The 19,412-nt window shown below is 37.1% G+C and overlaps 1 protein-coding gene across 5 annotated transcripts in view; it reads left to right on the forward strand.

The window, feature by feature from the left end:
- Positions 1-19,412, forward strand: part of LOC117716170 (contactin-associated protein like 5-2) — a 737,433-nt gene that overhangs the window by 599,065 nt on the left and 118,956 nt on the right. For 4 of the 5 annotated variants that reach the window (XR_013113069.1, XR_013113068.1, XM_076941723.1 and 1 more), the window contains exons 15-17: positions 2,120-2,247; positions 2,416-2,586; positions 13,039-13,257. Coding sequence is in view for 3 of the 5 variants with exons in the window: in XM_076941723.1 (XP_076797838.1) it covers positions 2,120-2,247; positions 2,416-2,586; positions 13,039-13,257 (518 nt within the window). In the remaining 2 variants the exon portion in view is untranslated. The remainder of the gene's footprint in view (positions 1-2,119; positions 2,248-2,415; positions 2,587-13,038; positions 13,258-19,412) is intronic. The other variant, XM_076941724.1, reaches the window with a different exon arrangement.

Here is a 19,412-nt window from a genome sequence, read left to right on the forward strand (position 1 = left end):
AGTTACCTCTCACCAGTCTCACACAGCCATATCCAGAGAGAATCCCGGCAGCCTTTTCATGTTGAAAATATTCTGGAGCCCTTGATTGATTTTATTGTTTCAAATTTCCATATAAAAATTATTTCTCTCAGAGGACAGCCATTCCAGGCTTCTGTCTGTATACAATATGTACAATATAGCCTCAGGAATAGTGTCAGAATTTGGTGTGCACACACAGCATGAATGCCAAGTTTAGACAGTCATTGAGTGGCCTTTCTTTCAGTCTCTGCTTCATTTTGTCCCTGCATTTCTTTTAGACAGGACCAATTCCAGGTTAAAAATTTTGAAGATGGATAGGTGGCCCTACCCCACAACTGGGGCAATATCTATATACTGGAGGTGGTCTCTTCATGTTCCATCTCCCAACTCTTGGGCATTTCAGCTAATGTCATCACCAAAAAGTCCTGGTAGCCCCTCTCATCCCAGGTCTCTGGGACTTTCTGGAAGTTCCCCATGCCCCCTAACTCCCACTGCTGAGAATTTCCATTCATTCTGCTGGACCTCTGGGTGTCTCTCCTGTCTCTCTCCATCCTGATCCTGCCCCCCCTTTTCTTCTCCCTCCTCCCCTTTCCCACCCAGTTTCCTCCCTCCCTCTTCCTTCCATAATTATTTTGTTCCCCATCTAAGTGGTTTCATGTATCCACACATGTGCCTTCCTTTTTGCTAAGCTTCCTATGGTCTATGAGTTGTATCATGAGTATTCTGAACTTTTTGGCTAAGCTGGACCCCTTAGAGCTCCCAGAGACTAAGCCAAAAACCAAGGAGCATACATCCACTGGATCATCCACAACCCCCCCCCCCCAGCCCCCTCTGCATATATGTGGCAGAGGACTGCCTTTTATGGCCTCAGTGGGAGAGGATGAGCTTAATCCTGTGAAAACTTGATGGACCAGGGAAGAGGGATGCTGGTGGGAGTAAGGTGGGGGTGGATGGATGAGTGGGGAAGCACCTTCTCAGAGGTGGGGAGGTAGAGAATAAAGAACTAGGGGAGGAGGGGTAGGGAATGGAGGCAACTTTGGAATGTAAATAAATAAAATTTAATAAAAATAAAGCAATTTTTGAAAAGTTAAATTAAAAAACATATTATTTCTGATAATGTGAGTTACATCTTCAACCCAAATATAAAGTTTTCCATGTTATTTTGAAGAGGTTTTTTAATACTTACTATGTTTTATTATACATGTCAATATGCTGATTCAGGGGCATCAAGTGGATGTAGACAAGATATCATGGTGTCCAGGCTTAGTGTATCCAGATTCAGGTCTCCTTCCTTATACACCAAGCATTTGTACTAACAGAGCTTTCTCTACAACAAAACACCACCAGGTTTTGACTTCCAAATTTAGTGCTCAAAGAAATGGTACCATCTTTACCTTGATTCCAAAAATAAGCTTAAGCTAGGAGAAAATATTGGCTTTCTCTGTTCTTTTTGTTTTCCTATCAAAGGAAAACTGGGCAAATCCTTATTAGTATAGTTAACAAGAATAAAACCAGAGCCACTAACCAGCAAGATTTTTATAAAGAACAAAGCAAAAACAACCAGTTAACTTTAGAGGTTTATTTTAAGGTTATTTAAAACGTAATAAGGAACATTTAAACCTGACTAAAACCTGTTGCCAGGTGGTACAGCAGGGTCCTCTAAGTGAGGTTTGATAGGGATTTGTGATTTCTGTTTTCAAGTTAGTTCCTAAGATAGTAGATCTTCTTTTATAGCAAAGTGAAGTGATGTTAATGCTACATAAACATAGCACTGAGCATTTGCATCCTCTTGGCCATGATCAGCACTGCGGTCTTTGTAAACTATCTATGTTCCTGAAAACATTTAGGGGAGATATAAAAGCCTGTGGTGTTTGGATACAGGCCGTAGGCTATGTAATTAGTATTCCAAGTATTCCCACTGGCTGGAAATAATAATAATAAAAAAAAAAAAAAAAAAAAAAAAAAAACCTTCTATTTTACTCCTTCCATTTCTAACCAGACTGCATGCAAAGTGAGTCCCTTTTAAAAAGAGGGGTCTTTGCACAGAATGTCTAGATATTCTACATTTTACCCTTTTTTCCCCTTTAAATTTGTTTTTCAGGACAAATGATACTGGTTTTCTTTCCTTCAAAGATCACTTGCCTGTAACTCAGATAATTATCAGTGATACCAACAGATCAAACTCAGAAGCAGCTTGGAGAATTGGCCCCTTGCGTTGCTATGGTGACCGTGAGTACAAGCTCCCAACTCCCTTCCTGTGAACATCTCTCCTGCCTTGTCCCTTATCACTTTTCTGTTCAGTGTCTTCCTAGTCTGGAGCATTACCCACAAGTCCATTGATATTACATACCCCATTGAAAACAAACGAGTCATGTTTAAGGACTCTCTGCTTCACAGGACACTTCTGGAATGCTGTCTGGTTTACTACTGAAGCTGCTTACCTCCACTTTACTACCTTCCATGTTGAATTCAGCGCTGATATTTCCTTCTTTTTTAAAACTACTGCTTTATCTGGCGTTTTCCTAGAAAACCTTGGCATTAAAGACTTCCTCCGACTTGAAATGAGCTGTAAGTGTCATTATTTATGAGTCTAATGTCAGTGGTCTAAAGAATTTTACTTTATCTCTACCACCAGCCACCAGTACATATTTTAGTATCAAGCTAATTTCACTGGCTATCAGAAAAAACTAGCACTGAAGCTGTCAAGCATGTTATGGTTTGTTGTGTTCTATGAGAGTTTGTTTTTGTTTCATCAGGATATGTACATTCCAATAATACCCATGCATAGGTTTGAGAGCCTATACTCTTTCTTTATTAAGGCATGGTCATTTCTTAGCTGTCACTTTAAGCTGTGACACTCTATTGGAAGCAGGGATGACTGCTATTGACCACTTTCTTCACATTTTGGATTATTTTTTTTTTCAGTCTTTGGTTTGTTTGCTTGTTTTTGTGATATGAGAAAATAGCTCAACCAGTAAATGATTTTCATGCAAACATGAAGACCTAAGTTCAGTTACCCAGAATCTAAGCAACATAGCCAGTAATTCTCATGGCAGAGAAGGCACAGACAGGCAGAATAGTGCTGTTCATTTAGCAGATTTGGTGAGTTCCAGGTTCAAGTAGAGAATTTGTTCCAAAGAATGAGGTAGAGAGTAAATGAAGAGCAACTTGAGCATTAATTTCTGGCATTCATGACCAGGTAACACGCCCCCCCACACACACACCCCACAAACACACATGCACACATGCATGCTCACACACATCCAATTTCTTATCTCCCATCAATAGATTTGTAACTAGTAAGTGAGAATTCATGCTGAATCTTCATCTCTTTCTTATCAGCAGTAGTGTTAATGCAGGTTTAGATGCATGATTTATCTCTTTCAAAGAGCCCTACCGCCATCTCTGACAACTGTAAAATAATGATCATGAAGCCACATAAACACTAAAGAAATATGGATCAGAAAACTTTTTACTATGAGACACTGTAAGTCAGCATGTTAACAAAAATACACACAAACACCCAAAAATAAAATGATTAATTTTTATGAAAATGGAAAAACAATGTTTCACTCTGTTTCAGTAACAATAACTTTAAAAGAGAAGATATGTTTTTTATATTTTATTCATTTTTTTCTTTCTTTGACAAGCTGTTTGTGTTGTAATAGTAAAATATTATATATTTTATTAAATATTTTATTTATTTACATTTCAGATGTCATCCCCTTTCCCAATTTTGCCTGCCTAGAAACCCCTATCTCATCCCCCCTCCTCCTTTTTGCTTTTATACCATTTGAATTACATGCAAATATTCAGGTCAGTTCTAGGTTGAGGGACTAACAATACAATAGATGCAAACAGTCAAGGAACAAGCAAGACAATAAACCCAAATAGTCAAAGAACAAGCAAGGCACTAAACAAAATTTCATTAACACTCCTATGATCACTGTTTCTAGTGGCTTACCAGGATGACCAAAATATCTCAGCCAACTTCTCTGTCCTAGCCCAATCTCATTTTCATGTCTAAAGCCTATTTCCTTGTTCTAGACTAAGTTCTGAACCTCTTTCCAACACTTTGAATTGGATAAGAGCATCAATCCATTCTTCCAAATGCCTATTTAAATCCTCTTGTATATTCAACACATTAGTAACATTTTTTGTTAAATGATTAACAAAAATAACTGTCTTAACTTCTTATGTCAAAGCAATTGCAGAAGCAATGGTGCTTGCAATTAATGTAATTAAAGCTGTTGTACTAGCAATAATCAAGCCCATTAGCCTTTTGCTTCTGCTAAAAGCCTGACTCATTTCTTCAAGTACTTGCACGCTATTTTTAGGATACCAATACTCAGGGCACTAAAACAAAAGCTGATTGATAGACCCCTGTAACTGACATGCCGGATTTCAAAACAAAAACACAATCAAAAGGCATATAATCAATGCAATTTACATTAAATACTGTAGAAGAAACAAAAGTAATTTTAACTTGACAATTAAAAGAGCCTTAACAATGTGCTAACACCTGTTTGAAATCCAGATCCTGCCCCAAATTTATCTCTTGCTAACATAACATCATAGAGAACTGAAGCTAACTTCCATATATGTCTCTGAAAATTTCAAGACTGGACTTCCAAATGAAGACTGTTATTTCCCATATTGGATTGATTTCTAGACCAGTTCATCATTGAGTCTGGATAACTGGTCACATTTAAGAACAGTATATGAGTCATTATAACTTCTCTTTTTGATTCTCTGTTCCACAAGGTCTAAAAATGAGGGAATTCAGCTAGTCCCATCAGGAGTATAGGTGAACAATGGTGGGTTGGGAACATATGTCCAGTACAGCTTCCCAGTCACCATTGTCAGGGCACTCAGCAAGCTCACAAGTCAGCATCATTCTTAGTCCTGGCATCAGCATGTCTTATCAGTCACTCTGGCAGCCACCATGCTCCTTCAGCATCCTACACTGCTGGGTGTGTTAGACCTCTTGGGAGTCCAGCCTCCTCTGGGTTTTGAGGGGATTGAGTAAAGAGCTGACACCTTATGGCTGCTCTAGGTGCAGGCATAGAGTGGAAGGTATTTTATTCACTTTCAGTATATATTATTTTCATAAAACTTTATAGGTATGCAAAAGGTTTGGGAAGATTTTTTTTAATACAAGGACAAGTTTAGTAAACTAAATCATTTCTATAATAGATTATAACACTATCTATATCTGTCTTTGCAGGATCAATTTTAGAGATTTCAAAATAGTCAAGTAATCCAAAATCTTTCCAGGAAATATTTTAATGCAAAATTCATCATAGATTTCTTTCCTGTTTGATAGAAACTGAATAAAATTATCAAGGGTTTTCAATAGCTTGAGTTCCTTTGATTCTAGTGCTGATACTGATGTTTGTATACATTCAGATTATAGAAGGCAGTGGAAAACCATAGACGAAAGGGAAAAGCTACTGTCTAATTCTTACAAACAAGCACACTCAGCTGATTTTTCATGGAGTCAATGGAGTATATGCACTTGTTTATTGTAACTTTTTTTTTAGGGTATAACATTTACTAAGTGTTAAGCTATAAAATATATTTAACTAAAGAGCTTGATCTGCAACCAGGAAAACTTGAATTTTATCTCCAGAACTCATGTGAAAAATAAAAAGGCAGATGTCCTGTTGTGGTGTGTATTCCTAATACCAGTTTGAGGGAGACAAAGATTCATTTTAGCCGGTGAAAAACTCTGACTCACACAAAAAGGTTCAAACACATCCTGAGTAGTGACATGAAGATTGTCCTCTAGCCTTTCCATAAATGTCCACACACATGAATGAATACCCCTGCATACCTGTATACCAGCAGGTATATGAATAGGGGCATACAAACTCACAGATAAATAATCAAAAGTAACATAAAACATATTTTATCCTCTCTTACTGTTGCTTTTGGGTTCCTTGCACTGAATGGTCTACATTACCTCCACCCAACCATGCTCTTACTCTTGCCACAGCTGCATGAGCTTACCTTTGAGCATCTCTCTAGCCTTGTCTATGTAAATGTTCTCCAATTGTGTGACTGAGGATATTGGCCATAACACAGTGATGTAATTGCATGTAATACCCATGAAATCTAAGCAAATATTTTAGCCAAGGATGTTGGAAATTTGCAAGTTCATCAAAAGGAGACAAGTCCATTTGTAAGAGGGGATGGTGCAGGGGTTTTTGTGGGTATTCCTTCAGTATAAGGGTCAACAGTTAAGTGTTTCTTTTGTAGTTTCAGACTACACAGAAAAGAAAGTGTTTCCATGTTACCTTTTACTTTCTTTACAGTCCAAAGACCCCAGCTATTGATGGAAGAAGCTCTTTTAATTTTATTGTAAAACAAAACTCTTTCATGTCTAACTTTGTAAGTCTATGAAAAACAGTTTGAATGCCAATCATTCCATCATGTGGATGTAATAACCTCACTGTATGTTTAATTAAAAAAAAATCAAGCCCTGCATCATTTTCATTTATTAAACCCACAGTTAATGTTGTGGTGTTTTATCACAAGATAGTGAGCAATAATTGAATGTTAATTACAGATCAGTAGCCAAATTGTTTGTACTATGAAGAAATACACAGTTCCCTTTTAAATTCAAATTAGCATTCAATTTTTTGATATTTTATTTATTTTCATTTTAGATGCCATCCCCATTCTCATTTCCCCTCCCTAAAAAAACCTCTATCTCATCCTCTCTTCTCCTTTTTGCTTTTATACCATTTTAATTACATGCAAGTATTGTCAGTTCTAGGTTGAGGAAATATGGCTTTATATTTATTAAATTTATTAATACTACTGTTGTTAAAACGTCAATGAAGGGAAACAGCTTGAAGAAGATGCCCAAACCTTGACTCTTTTTACCTCCAGATATAATAATTTACTCATTTAAGCAGATTAACTTTTTATGCTAAAGAAAATCCTGAAGCCCAGCTACTTGGAAAGAAAAAGTTCTATAACAGATGGAGTGAGTCAAAATATATACACTCTCATCCTCTAAGAGTACCTAACCATCTTAGCTATCCAAAACAGAATTTTCCAAGGTGTGTGTATGTAGAGGGGATGGATTGTAGGACAGAAGAAAGATTCCAAATTCCAACCTCTAACCCACTTTATTCCAAGTCACTTCCAACTAAGGTGTTTCAATTTCATTACCTTCAGTTTAGAATCTGCAATCTACAAAAAAGAAGACAACCATTGTGTACTTAGGTCTGAGTCAATATGTTAGTGATTGTGTTGGGAGGAAATTAGTGATTCTCATAGTAAACTGACACTGCCTGGGAAGAGATAGATATCTTGGCATGGCCCAATAGCGGGGAAATCTCTCTCTCTCTCTCTCTCTCTCTCTCTCTCTCTCTCTCTCTCTCTCTCTCTCTCCCGCCCTCCCTGCCGCCCTCCATCCCTCTCCCTCTCTGTCTTTCTTTTGTGGGTGTAAGCAGCCAAATAATCATGTTCAGTATCCTTCTCAGAAATGCCATCCACCTTCATTGAGGCAGTCTCTCATTTGCTTGCTAGATTGAGTACCAGTGTGCTTCAGAGATCCTCTTATGTCTATTTCCCTAGTGCTGGGACTGTAAAGGTATGTCCTGTGCCTGACCCTTTCATGTGGATCCTAGGGATCAATCTCAGATACTCATGTTTGTATTTTACTGATTAAGCCATCTCCCACTGTGTGCTAGCAAGACATCATCAAAATAGCCTAGATTATTGAATATAATATACATATTTTACATATATAGTATATGTATAAATATATGTTTATGTATTATTATACATACATATATGTATTGTACCACTTGACATATTTCTTCACATATTCATTATTACATACTTGTGCATTACCGAATTAGTGGCTCTCAGATGTCCGTGTGATGCATTTGGCTCACTATAAAACTCATTTTTACTGGCCCACATAAGGATGGGAATTCATTGTTAGCAGTTATAATACAGTGTGCCGAGGACATGGGTCTCACTTTACCTCTGATTCAAATCTTCCACAAAATGAGATATGACCAATTTTCTCCTTCTTCACACTTCTAATTATCTCCTTCAGTCTAAAACTAGCTCTTTCCCTGAAGGAAACTCCCTTCTCACCTGTTATTCAAATGTTTTTAAATATATGAAGCTCACCTGAGTATCTTCTTCTCAGTGACTATGTATGACCCAGAAGAAAAAACATGCATGGTTCAGTCCATTGCCATGACTACCTGAGAAAGGCACTAGATCCCTCTAATATTTTAGAGAAAAGTAAAAACCAGTAGTTTCTCACATCAACTCTGAGTATTGTCAGAAATGGATCATCATGGGAATCAAATATAATTCTGCTGAGGCACCAACTTCTGTTGATGTTGAAATAAGTGATTTATCACAAAGTAGAAAGAAAGAAAGAAGGAAAGAAAGAAAGAAAGAAAGAAAGAAAGAAAGAAAGAAAGAAAGAAAAGAAAGAAAGAAGAAAGAAAGAAAGAAAGAAAGAAAGAAAGAAAGAAAGAAAGAAAGAAAGCCTGAACAAGGAAGGTGGCTCAGTGAGTGAAGCAACTTGACATCAAATATTATTAGCCAAATTTAACCCTGGGAATTCATGTCATAGAAGAAAACTCTCTCTCTCTCTCTCTCTCTCTCTCTCTCTCTCTCTCTCTCTCTCTCTCTTTCTCTCTCTCTCTCTCTCTCTCTCTCTCTCTCTCTCTATATATATATATATATATATATATATATATGCTTTCCATAATTAATATTTAAATTCATATTACATACCAATCATAGATCCCCTCTCCTGTCCTCCCTGGCCTGCCCTTACAAATCCCCCTTTGGGGCATGTAGTCCTAGCCTGACTAAGAACCTCCTTTCTAACTGAGATCCAACCAGGCAGTCCAGTAGGGGAACAGGATCCAATGGCAGTCAACAAAGTCAAATAAAGTCCCCAGTGCATTTTTTTAGATGATCCATAGGAAGTCCATCCTGCACATCTGGTACAAATGTGACTGGAGGCTAGATCCAGCACCTGCATGATTCCTGGTTAGTGGTTCAGTCTCTGTAAGCCACCATGGGCCCAGGTTAGTTGAACCTACAGGTCTTCTTGTGATGTCTTTGACCCTCTGGCTGGCTCAGTTTTCTTCCCTGTTCTGCCACAAGACTCAGGAACTCTGACTAATGTTTAGCTATGGCTCTCTCCATCTGTTTCCATCCACTGCTGGATGAAGCATCTCAATTGACTATTAACACTATGTTGTGGCTGCAAGCATAGCACAGTATCATTAATAGTATCAGAGATGGTTCTTTTACATGGGATGGGTTTCAGGTTGGGCCAGTCGTTGGTTGGCCCTTCTCTCAGCCTATGCTCCATCATTATCCCTGCCAATCTTTTAGGGAGGAGAAATTTTGAGTTGAAGGCTTTGTGGGTGGGTTAATGCCCCACTCCTTCCACTGTCCAGCCTGATTACAGGAAGTGGCTACTTCAGTCTCTATATACCCAGCTGGCAAAATTCTCAGCAGGAGTCACCCACATAGACTCCCTGTAGCCTCTCACTTTTCTGACTCTAAATGTTTCCAGAGATGCATCCCCACTGATTTCTATTCTCACTCCAAGCACTATTGCATCCCACTCCCCATATAATTGATCATCATCCCCATACCCTACTTTGTAACCTTTCCCAACAAGTTTCCACCCTTCATCTACCTCTGATGAATATTTTTTCCCCTTCTGAGTGAGATTCACACATCATTCTTTGGTTCTTCCTTATTACTCAGTCTCTTTGGGTCTGTTGATTGTAGCATGGTTATCCTGCCCTTTATAGCTAATGTCCAATCATAAGTTAGTACATACCATACATGTTTTACTGGAGCTACATTACCTCACTCAGAATGATATCTCAAGTTTCATCAATTTGCCTGAAATTTTCATGATTTTTTAAATTTTTATTCAGCAATTAAACTGAATAGTATTCCATTGTGTATATGTATCATAGTTTATCCATTCTTCAGTTGATGAACATTTAGGTTGTTTCCAGTTTCGGGCTATTATGAATAAAGCTGCTATGTACATAGTTGAGCAAGTGTCCTTGTGGTATAATAGGGTATCTTTTGGGTATATTCCCCAGAGTGGTATAGCTGGGTCTTGAGATAGAACAATTTCAAATTCACTGGGAAATTGCCAAATTTATTTCTAAAGTAGTTGTATAAGTCTGCATTCCCACCAACAATGAGGGGAGTGGTTTCTTTGTTCCACATCCTTGCCAGCATGTACTGTCACCTGAGTAAAATGGAATTTCACAGTTCATTCATTTTGCATTTTGGTAATGACTATAAATGTTGAAATTTTCTTTAGGCCCTTCTTGGCCATTTGAGATTCTTCTGCTGATAATTCTCTATTGGTTCTGTACCCCATTTTTAATAGGTTTATTTGGTTTGCTGGTATCTAATTTCTTGAGTTCTTTATTTATTTTGGATATTAGTCCTCTATCAGATATAGAGCTGATCAAGACCTTTTTTCATGTTCTAGGCTGTCATTTTGTCTTATTAATGGTGTCCTTAGCCTTGCAAAACCTTACCTGTGGGGAGCCGACAGGAGGCGGCTATCATCCTTGCAGCCATCTTGAGCCATATACTCTGATAAGAGACTTGATTACATCAGCCTACAACAGCTGAGCACACTCTGATAACATCTTGCTTTAGATACCCAGGATCTTCCCTTGGGTGTGTGAGACTTAAAGGTGTGTGACTTAGAGATCAGATTTAGAGACAAGGCCTAAGGGCATGACTTAAAGGTGTGACTTAGAGGCGTGGCTTAGAAGTGAGACATATAAAAGGCGAGAGGCAGACAGACGAGTTCAGTACAACTTGGAGTAGGAAAGAGATTATTAGGTATTAGGCACTTGGCACTTGGAGGAAGAACTTGGAATTAGACACTAGGCATTGGACATTAGACACTTGGACTAGAGAACTCGGAAGAAGAATTTTTAGACATTAGGCACTAGAACTTGGAAGAAGTAACTTGGAACTTAGAGGCACTAGGGACTGGGAACTTAGGGACTAGGAACTCAAGACTTGGGACTTGGACTAGGAAGAGAGACTGAAGAATAAACGGGATTGAATCACACTCTGTCTGGTCTCCATTCTTCGAGTCCGTCCTCACTCTTTCTCTTACTGAACCCTGACCTCGGACTCAAGCAGCTTGGGGCAGTGCGAGCTCTAACAGTTTAGCCCCCAAGGCTTTTGGTAGTGCGGGTTCCAACATTGACAGAACGGTCAGAGACATTTTGGCCCCCAAACGTGGGGTAGTGCAGTTCTCAACATTTCTGGCCCCAAGCATGGGGCAGCTTGGGCTGCAACATTTTTTTGGCACCCAACGTGGCGCTCAACACTTATCAGTTCAGTGAGGGCCCATTTATTAATTGTTTATCTTAGTGCTTGAAATATTGGTGTTCTGTTCAGGAACTTATCTCCTGTGCCAATGAATTCAATGCAGTTTCCCACTTTCATTTCTGTTAGATTTAGTGTGTCTGTTTTTATGTTGAGGTGTTTGATTCATTTGAACTTGAGTTTTGTACAGAGTGGTAGTTATGAGTCTATTTGCATTCTTCTACATGTAGACATCCATTTAGATAGAGCAACACCATTGGTTGAAGGTGTTTCATTTTTCCATTCTATACTTTTGGCTTCTTTTGAAAACATTGAGTGACCATCAGTTTGCGGGTTCATTTCTGGGTTTCTATTCTATTTCATTTATTAAGGTATCTGTTTTTATGCCAAAATCATACAACTTTTATTATAATTGTTCTGCATTCCTGCTGGAAATCAGGGCTGGTGATACTTTCAAAAATTCTTTTATTGTACAGGAATGTTTTAGCTGTACTTGGTTTATGGATTTTCCATGTGAACTTGAGAATTGGTTTATCAAGATCTGTAAGGAACCTTTTGAAATTCTGATGGAATTTACAAAGAATCTGTAGATTACTATTGGAAATTCATTTTTACTATATTAATCCTAATCATTCATGATCAGGGGAGGTATTTTTGTTTGTTTGTTTGTTTGTTTGTTTCTAATATCTTCAGTTTCTTTCTTTAGAGACTTGAATTTCTTGTCATACAGGTCTTTTACTGTCTTAATTAGATATTCACCAAGGTGTTGTATGTTATTTGTGGCTATTGTAAAGTGTGTTGTTTAATTAGTTCTATAAACTAATATCATTTGTGTAAAGAAGGGCTATTCTAATAAAATATTTTTTATTTGTTTCCTGACCCAGTAATCATCGAGTGGGTTACTGTTCACTTTCAATGAGCTTGTAAGAATTCTGTTGTTTTTGAATTCCAGCTGTTATTGTATCTGTTGAGGCTTGCTTTTTGATGAAATATATGATGAGTTTTGGAGAAGGTACCATGAAGTACTGAGAAGAAGGTATTATTTTGCATGTGTTTGGGTGAAATATTCTGTAGATAGGTCCATTTGATTTATAATATCAGTTAGTGTCATCAATTCTTTGTTTAGTTTCTGTCTCAATAGTATGTCCATTGGTGAGAGTAGGGTGTTGAAGTCTCCCACTACTGATGTGCAGGTTTTGACATGTTATTTAAGCTTTAGTAATATTGCTTTTAGGAATGCAGTTGCCCTTACATTTTGAACATAAATATCCAGAATACAAATATCATATTTGCATATTAGAGATGCTTAGCTAACCCCATGTGTACAGTAAAACACTGGTAAAATCAGGATAGATCAAGGAACCCAGAACTTCAGTAGAGCTTCAAACAGGAACAGATACCCCATGCCCCTGTTGTTTTGAACAGTTAGGAACCACTGAAGTAGGAAAGGAAAAAAGCACATATATCTTTATTCTTTTGAGTTTAATAATGGTGATATTGATCCAGTGCTATAGGAACTCAGAAATGTCCTCTTTACATTCACAAAGACATATTTTTCTTTTCACTAAACATTAGGAACATGTTTTGTCCCTGTAACACACTGACAATGTATTTTATCATTCTTTCATTTTGCTTCAGCTCCTTCTGAGGTCATATTCGCCATTGATGTTGGGAATGGTCCTATCGAGCTCCTTGTCCAGTCTCCTTATCCTCTGAATGACAACCAATGGCATTACATCCAGGCTGAGAGAAATATCAAGGAGACCTCATTGAAGGTGGACAACCTTCCAAAGAGTATGAGGGAGGCCTCAGAGGAAGGTCATTTTCGGCTACAGCTGAACAGCCAGTTGTTTGTAGGTAAGAGACATCATAGATTACACTTCATGCTAAATACTTACAGAATGGCTTTGTTCTCTGTCTCAAAGACAATTCCTACTATTTTACAACTAGGAAACTTTGAAAATAGTGTTATTTAGCACCATAAATTTAATTTTATAAATTGTATAGCATCATGTTTATCACAATAATTTGTGTTACTCTTTCACAAATTTAGGGTCCTTCTCTTGCTCTTTTATATCATTTTTTCTTGTATTTTTGTTTTCAGACATTTATGGAATTTTATGTTTTGGATTATTTTAATAAAAGTTTACAGTGTAGGTATAGATTTTCCAGCTCATCACACTTCTTTGTGATCCCTATCTCCTGGCTATTGTTAACAGTGTGGTCAAATAGTTTGACTAAACCAATTAACTTCAGTGTTCAGTAGTAAATATTGGGCCATGTGCTGGCTTGGTTCTATGTCATCCCAACTCAAATTAGTGTTGCTTGAAAGAAGGACTCTCAATTGAAAAAGTGACTCCATATATTTGTCCTGAAAATAACACTGTAGAGCATTTTCTTAATTAGTAATTAATGTTGGGGTAGTACAGGTGTGTACAAACACGATTTGAACAAATACTGGGATTGCACATGTTCACCAGCATGCCTCATGTATGCAGTACTTGAGATCAAACTTAGAGCTTCATGTATAGGAGGCAAATATTTTGTATCTCTAGATTTACTGCTCCTTTAAAATTTAGGCATATTTTGATATTCTATGAAAACACATCACTGAGTGAGGGTTGCCTTGATTTTTACCCAGAGACATAACCTGATCTCTGAGCTGCTCATTCTCTCAGTGAGCACTAGCACCAATATACTTTCTGAAAAGTGGCTACTGATAGTAATGGGAATGGTTAGATTCAGAAATCATGGTCTGAATTCATTTCTTACTTTATTTCCCTATCTCTTCTCTTTTTCCTCCCTAATTTCCACCATCTATAGACATGGAGAAGGTAATTCTATACAGGCATTCTTGTCTGATAGCAGAGATTGAAATATATCACTGCTTTTCATGGTGCTAATGTTTATGTGTGAGTGTGTGCACTTCATGTATATGCATGTATATGAGTCTGTGGGTGAGATTGGAGAATATTTTAGGTATTTTCAAGTCTGACAGTAAGGCCAATCTTTGCACTGTAATTTAGGAAACAATAATTTGAAAAAAATGAGTTACAGAGCTGTTAACACAAAGCTATGAATACAAGTTAGGGTTATAAATGTTGATTTAGCATAATACTGTAAAAGCTAAGGGGGTGTGCTTCTGTATAAAACTTGAAGATGGATGCTTAGTCAGAGCTGTAAGCAAATTACAGAATAACGATTATGCATGTCTTTCTCCACCTTTGTTTTCTACCGACACCCACACCTTTCAGCTCACCACCAGCCATGCAACTCTCTCTTCTTTCTATGTACATTTCTTATTTTTTCTCTATATTTGGGCTCCTGTAATTTTTGAATCTACAAATATCATCACTGAAACCATACTTGCTAAATGAAAGGAGATACTAAACTATAAGAACATCAGATTTTATTTCATCACCCAATATACATGTATCTTTATTATCTGTGTTTTATATATCCAGTAGAAACTAATATTGAATGATTTAAAACATTCTAATAATTATGGGTTCTTTACTTAATGAGTAACTCCTGCAAGTAATATGATTTACCATTGAAAAAAATTAAATTAAATTTATTTTGCTTCCTTAGTCTATTTAAACATCATATTTTATTTCTTGTAGGAAGTCTACTAATCATCAAAATTTAGTATCTTTTTTGCTGGAATCAGTTCAAGTATTTTGCAATTTTAGTAAATTATACTCTATGTTAAATTCTAATTTATTGTCAGGTAGTAGTTATGAATACTTTTGGCTAAAGTAGAATCTAAAGGACTTGTTTTCTACACGCTCATAGCTGCTACCCAACTATTACAAGAACATTGATAAGATAAACTTTGTCTAAGTTAAAAGTGAAGAGAGGCAGCAGTGGTTTGTTTCCAATTTTTATCACCAGACATTTAAATTGACTTGTGCAAGCATATGGATGGGACTGGAAGAGACATCTTCAAAAAAAAAAAAACAAAAAACAAAAACAAAAAAAAACAGTTGTAGCCAAGGTCAGTTTAATGAGGTTGCCACTTCTGTTATGCTTCTCTCTCCAGTGAATCCCATCTTACAAGTTACTGTGACTTAATGAGTTTGTCTTGATGAAGCTGAAAAGGGAAAAAAAAAAAAAAAAACACTGGTGGAGGTCATTTTAGTCTGCTGCTTTATGTGTCACTGTTTAACATTCGGTTCTAGGTACATTAGTAAATGTCATCTGGCCAATAGCAATTTTATTAACAACATATTCATTTGTGTTTAATTCATCAGAGCAATAAATGAATGAATAAATGTTTTGCTTAGTCATTTCCCTAGTGTCCTGTCTAGTTGCTGTGATAAAAAATATTCTAACAAAAGCAACAGAAAAGAAAGGCTTATTCAGTTTACTGTTCTAAGTTAGAATATATCACTAGGAAATGTAAAGTCACTGTCTTGAGCCAACTTCTCACATCTACAGACTTCTACTGTGAACATGAGTGCTTTCTGTATACTAGCTACAGGCTGTATCTGATAAAATAGCATGCAGTTCCTGGCACTGCCTTGTTTCATCAATGTGACAGTATTAAAAAGTGCTGACCAATGACTCATTTCTAGATGGAGTCTTAGAATCAATATTGTAACTCAACAGTGTTTTGTCACCATGATAGTTAGGAACATTTGCAATATTGTCATGTTGTCCAGTGCACTGACTTAGAAGGATGCAAGAGATTTTATGGAATATAGCTTTTAAAGTATTTTATGTAGCTGAAGTATAATCTCACCATTGGGACTAATAATAATAAATCTCTCTCTCTCTCTCTCTCTCTCTCTCTCTCTCTCTCTCTCTCTCTCTCTCTCTGTGTGTGTGTGTGTGTGTGTGTGTGTGTGTTTGTATATGTTTGTGCATGTTGTCTTTGTCTCCAGAGTGACAGGATTACAAGTGGCTGCCATGTCAAACCTCCCATCTGCTATGTGAGTTCTGGAGGTCTGAACTTCTAATTTCACCCTTGTGCTGTGAGGTAGTATGCTTGATGAGACTTTGGTAGAAAAACAGCTGGCATAAGGATATAATTGCCTTTTCCTCTGAATGGAAATGAAGTTCAAGACTGACAGTTCTAATCTGTGCAGGCCACATGCCTTTGTGCAGAGAACAGCAAGAGTAAAGACTCACTTTTTCACAGTTGGGTGTAGCATCTTTCTAGAAATACTGCACTTGTACAGTGAACACTTGTGAAAATGAGTCTGTGAGTCTCATTTCTGCTGTTGCCTCCCTATGTTTCTTTATTTCATGCAGGCATTTGGCCTCATTGTAATCCTAGTTAGAAAGCAGTGATAGATGCATGCTGGTACTTTGGTCTTTCCGTCATTCTGTCCCTCTGTTTCTCTGTCCCTTTCTCTCTCTCTCTCTCTCTCTCTCTCTCTCTCTCTCTCTCTCTCTCTCTCTCTCTCTCTCTCTCCTTTTAGATTCAGTCCAGAAAAAAACCAATGAAAATGATGCCACATTTATGGTAGATTTTTCCACCATAATGAACACAATCTAGAAACTCCCTCTCACACATGCCAGAGGCTTGTCTCATGTGGAATTTCAGATTTTTCATATTGACAATTAATATATACTCTGACAAATAAGAAGCTTCTGTAGGCTATTTATTTATTTGGGCAAAGTCATTCATAGGACTTTGTTAATAAATTGTTAAATATTCAAAGATAGAAGAAAAGAGAGGAGGGAAGAAAGGAGTGGGATAAAAGAAGAAGGGAAATGGAGAGGGAGAAAGAGATACAAAGGTGAAATGTAACAATAGAAAAATCATAAATGTACGAATTTTTGGTAAATTAGGGTTATATTTGACCAATTCAGTGGAGCCATAGGGTACTAAAAGAGACAATGGGAAAAGATAGACTCCTAGACTTATTCAGGGACACAGACATAAAGGCAATTCTCTAGAGAAAATGAACATTTGTTTGTTGGTTCCACTGTATAACAGACGGGAATATGAGTTGACTGTAAATATTCAAGTACACATTCTCTCTGTGTTTGAGACTGTAGATGTAAAGAGCTGTTTCAAGTTCCTGACTTTTCTTTACCCAGTGATGGAGTCTAACCTAAAATTGTAAACTGAATAAGCTCTTTCTTTTTTTATTTGATATTTTATTTATTTACATTTCAGATGTTATCCCCTTTCCCCACCCCCCACCCCCTTTACTACCTGTTGCTTTTGCTTGGATATTTTTATCACAGTAACTAAATAGAAAACAATGGAAATGACAAACCAAAACATTTATTCATTCATTCATTGCTCAACTGAATTACACAAAAATGAAAATGTTGATTTAATTGCCATGGCAAGATGATATTTGCAAATGTACCTGGCACTGAGATACAAAGCAACATACTACAATGATCCCCAACAGCATTTTCCTCCATTCAGTTTCAACAAGACAAACTGAATAAGACAGTATTTTCTAAGATGGGATTCACTGGTGGGTAAAGCATCACAGAAATGGGCATGCTTCTTAGACTGACCTTGGCCACAATTCTATCAAGATATCTCTTCTAGTTCTATCTACATGGTTTCACAATCCACTGCATTTGTGACCAATTTAAATACCTGATGATAAAATCAGGCTTGAAATGAAGGTAGTACCTTTTATGTGTTAATTCATATCTAATCCAAGGAGAAAGTATCCTAATGAACTCACCCTATACTCAGGCTAAATGAGACATTCTATAATAAATTGCTTCTAGCTACATCATCTAACCTATTGTCTTTGTTGCCAAGAAGAATAATATCAGGAGCCAATAGAATAAATGAATGAGTGTATATTTCTCAGAATAGGAAAGAATGTAAGAGAGAAGCAGAAGAAAGTAGATTCTATTTGTTGTAGTAATAATCTCAATTATGCAGTATAATTGTTCAACTCACAGATTCATAGATGGGAGTCCTCTATACTATTGCCAAGGACCAGATCTCATTTCAGCCCATCTCTTCCATGTAGTTTGTCTGAGTCTTGACTAGAGCCAAGATGATCTTTCTGAAGTTGATTTCTTTATGGTGTGCAGTGAAGGGTAACATCACCACTCTCTTGTCTATTGAGAATTATGTGAACTTAGTGGAATGTCTAGTATAACACAAGCATGCTTGCAATGGTTATACTTACAGGAAATGGTATTATTTTGATTCTCAAGGATCTTGCATATCAAGATTGAGACTTTAAAGAAAGGCTAGAAACTACTAAAAGAATAAAGCTATGTTTTTCATTCATCTAACTCTATAGTAAATAGTTGTGTGAATTTACCCTGGGAGATGTAAATATTAATTGTCTATTTATCCTGGACATAAAAAATAGAAAGCAAAGAAGAATTACACTAAAATCCCTTACTGAGACAGAGAGTTTCCTATTTCCTATATTACTATAGATGAGGCATGCTCATAGCATCATGAGTGGCTCAGGTAGGTGCCTCACTGACAGCTCACTCTGACATAGAAGATGACTCACAAAAGCTACATCCTTCAACTCCCTGAACCACATACATATATCTTGGGGGCAGGGGTGGGTTAAAGTATATTCTATTCCAACAATTGTTCTTATTTCTATAACTTTTGGGAAGCACTTGTGATTAGTTTGTGAATCGTGCAAATTTTGCTTATTCACTAGTCTTAATAAGCCTCTCTAGGAAGGAATGTTATAATTTGGAAAAATAGCTTCTCAACAACTGTACATAAGTCCAGATGCAAAGTAACAAATCAGAAAATGTATTTGGATGATAGCAGAAATATGTGTATAGTCAGCAAATCTGGGGAAGAGGGGGTCTGGAATGAATCCTGTAAGAAAAAGAGCACACTGTCAACTGATTTATCAATGGAAAATTTACCAAAATTTTGCAAGTATTTCTTTTCTTTGAAAAAAAATTGGCAACTTGAGGTTAGAAAATTTGTAGGAAAAAATATGACTGGGGAACCCAGGGTTCCTCCCGCCATGCTGTGGGCAGTCGGCTGGGAACACTCTGGGTTCCTCCAGCTGGAAGTTGGGCCCGGCTGCTCATTAACT

The sequence above is a fragment of the Arvicanthis niloticus genome, chromosome 10 (genome assembly GCF_011762505.2).
Source record: "Arvicanthis niloticus isolate mArvNil1 chromosome 10, mArvNil1.pat.X, whole genome shotgun sequence".
NCBI lineage: Eukaryota > Metazoa > Chordata > Mammalia > Rodentia > Muridae > Arvicanthis > Arvicanthis niloticus.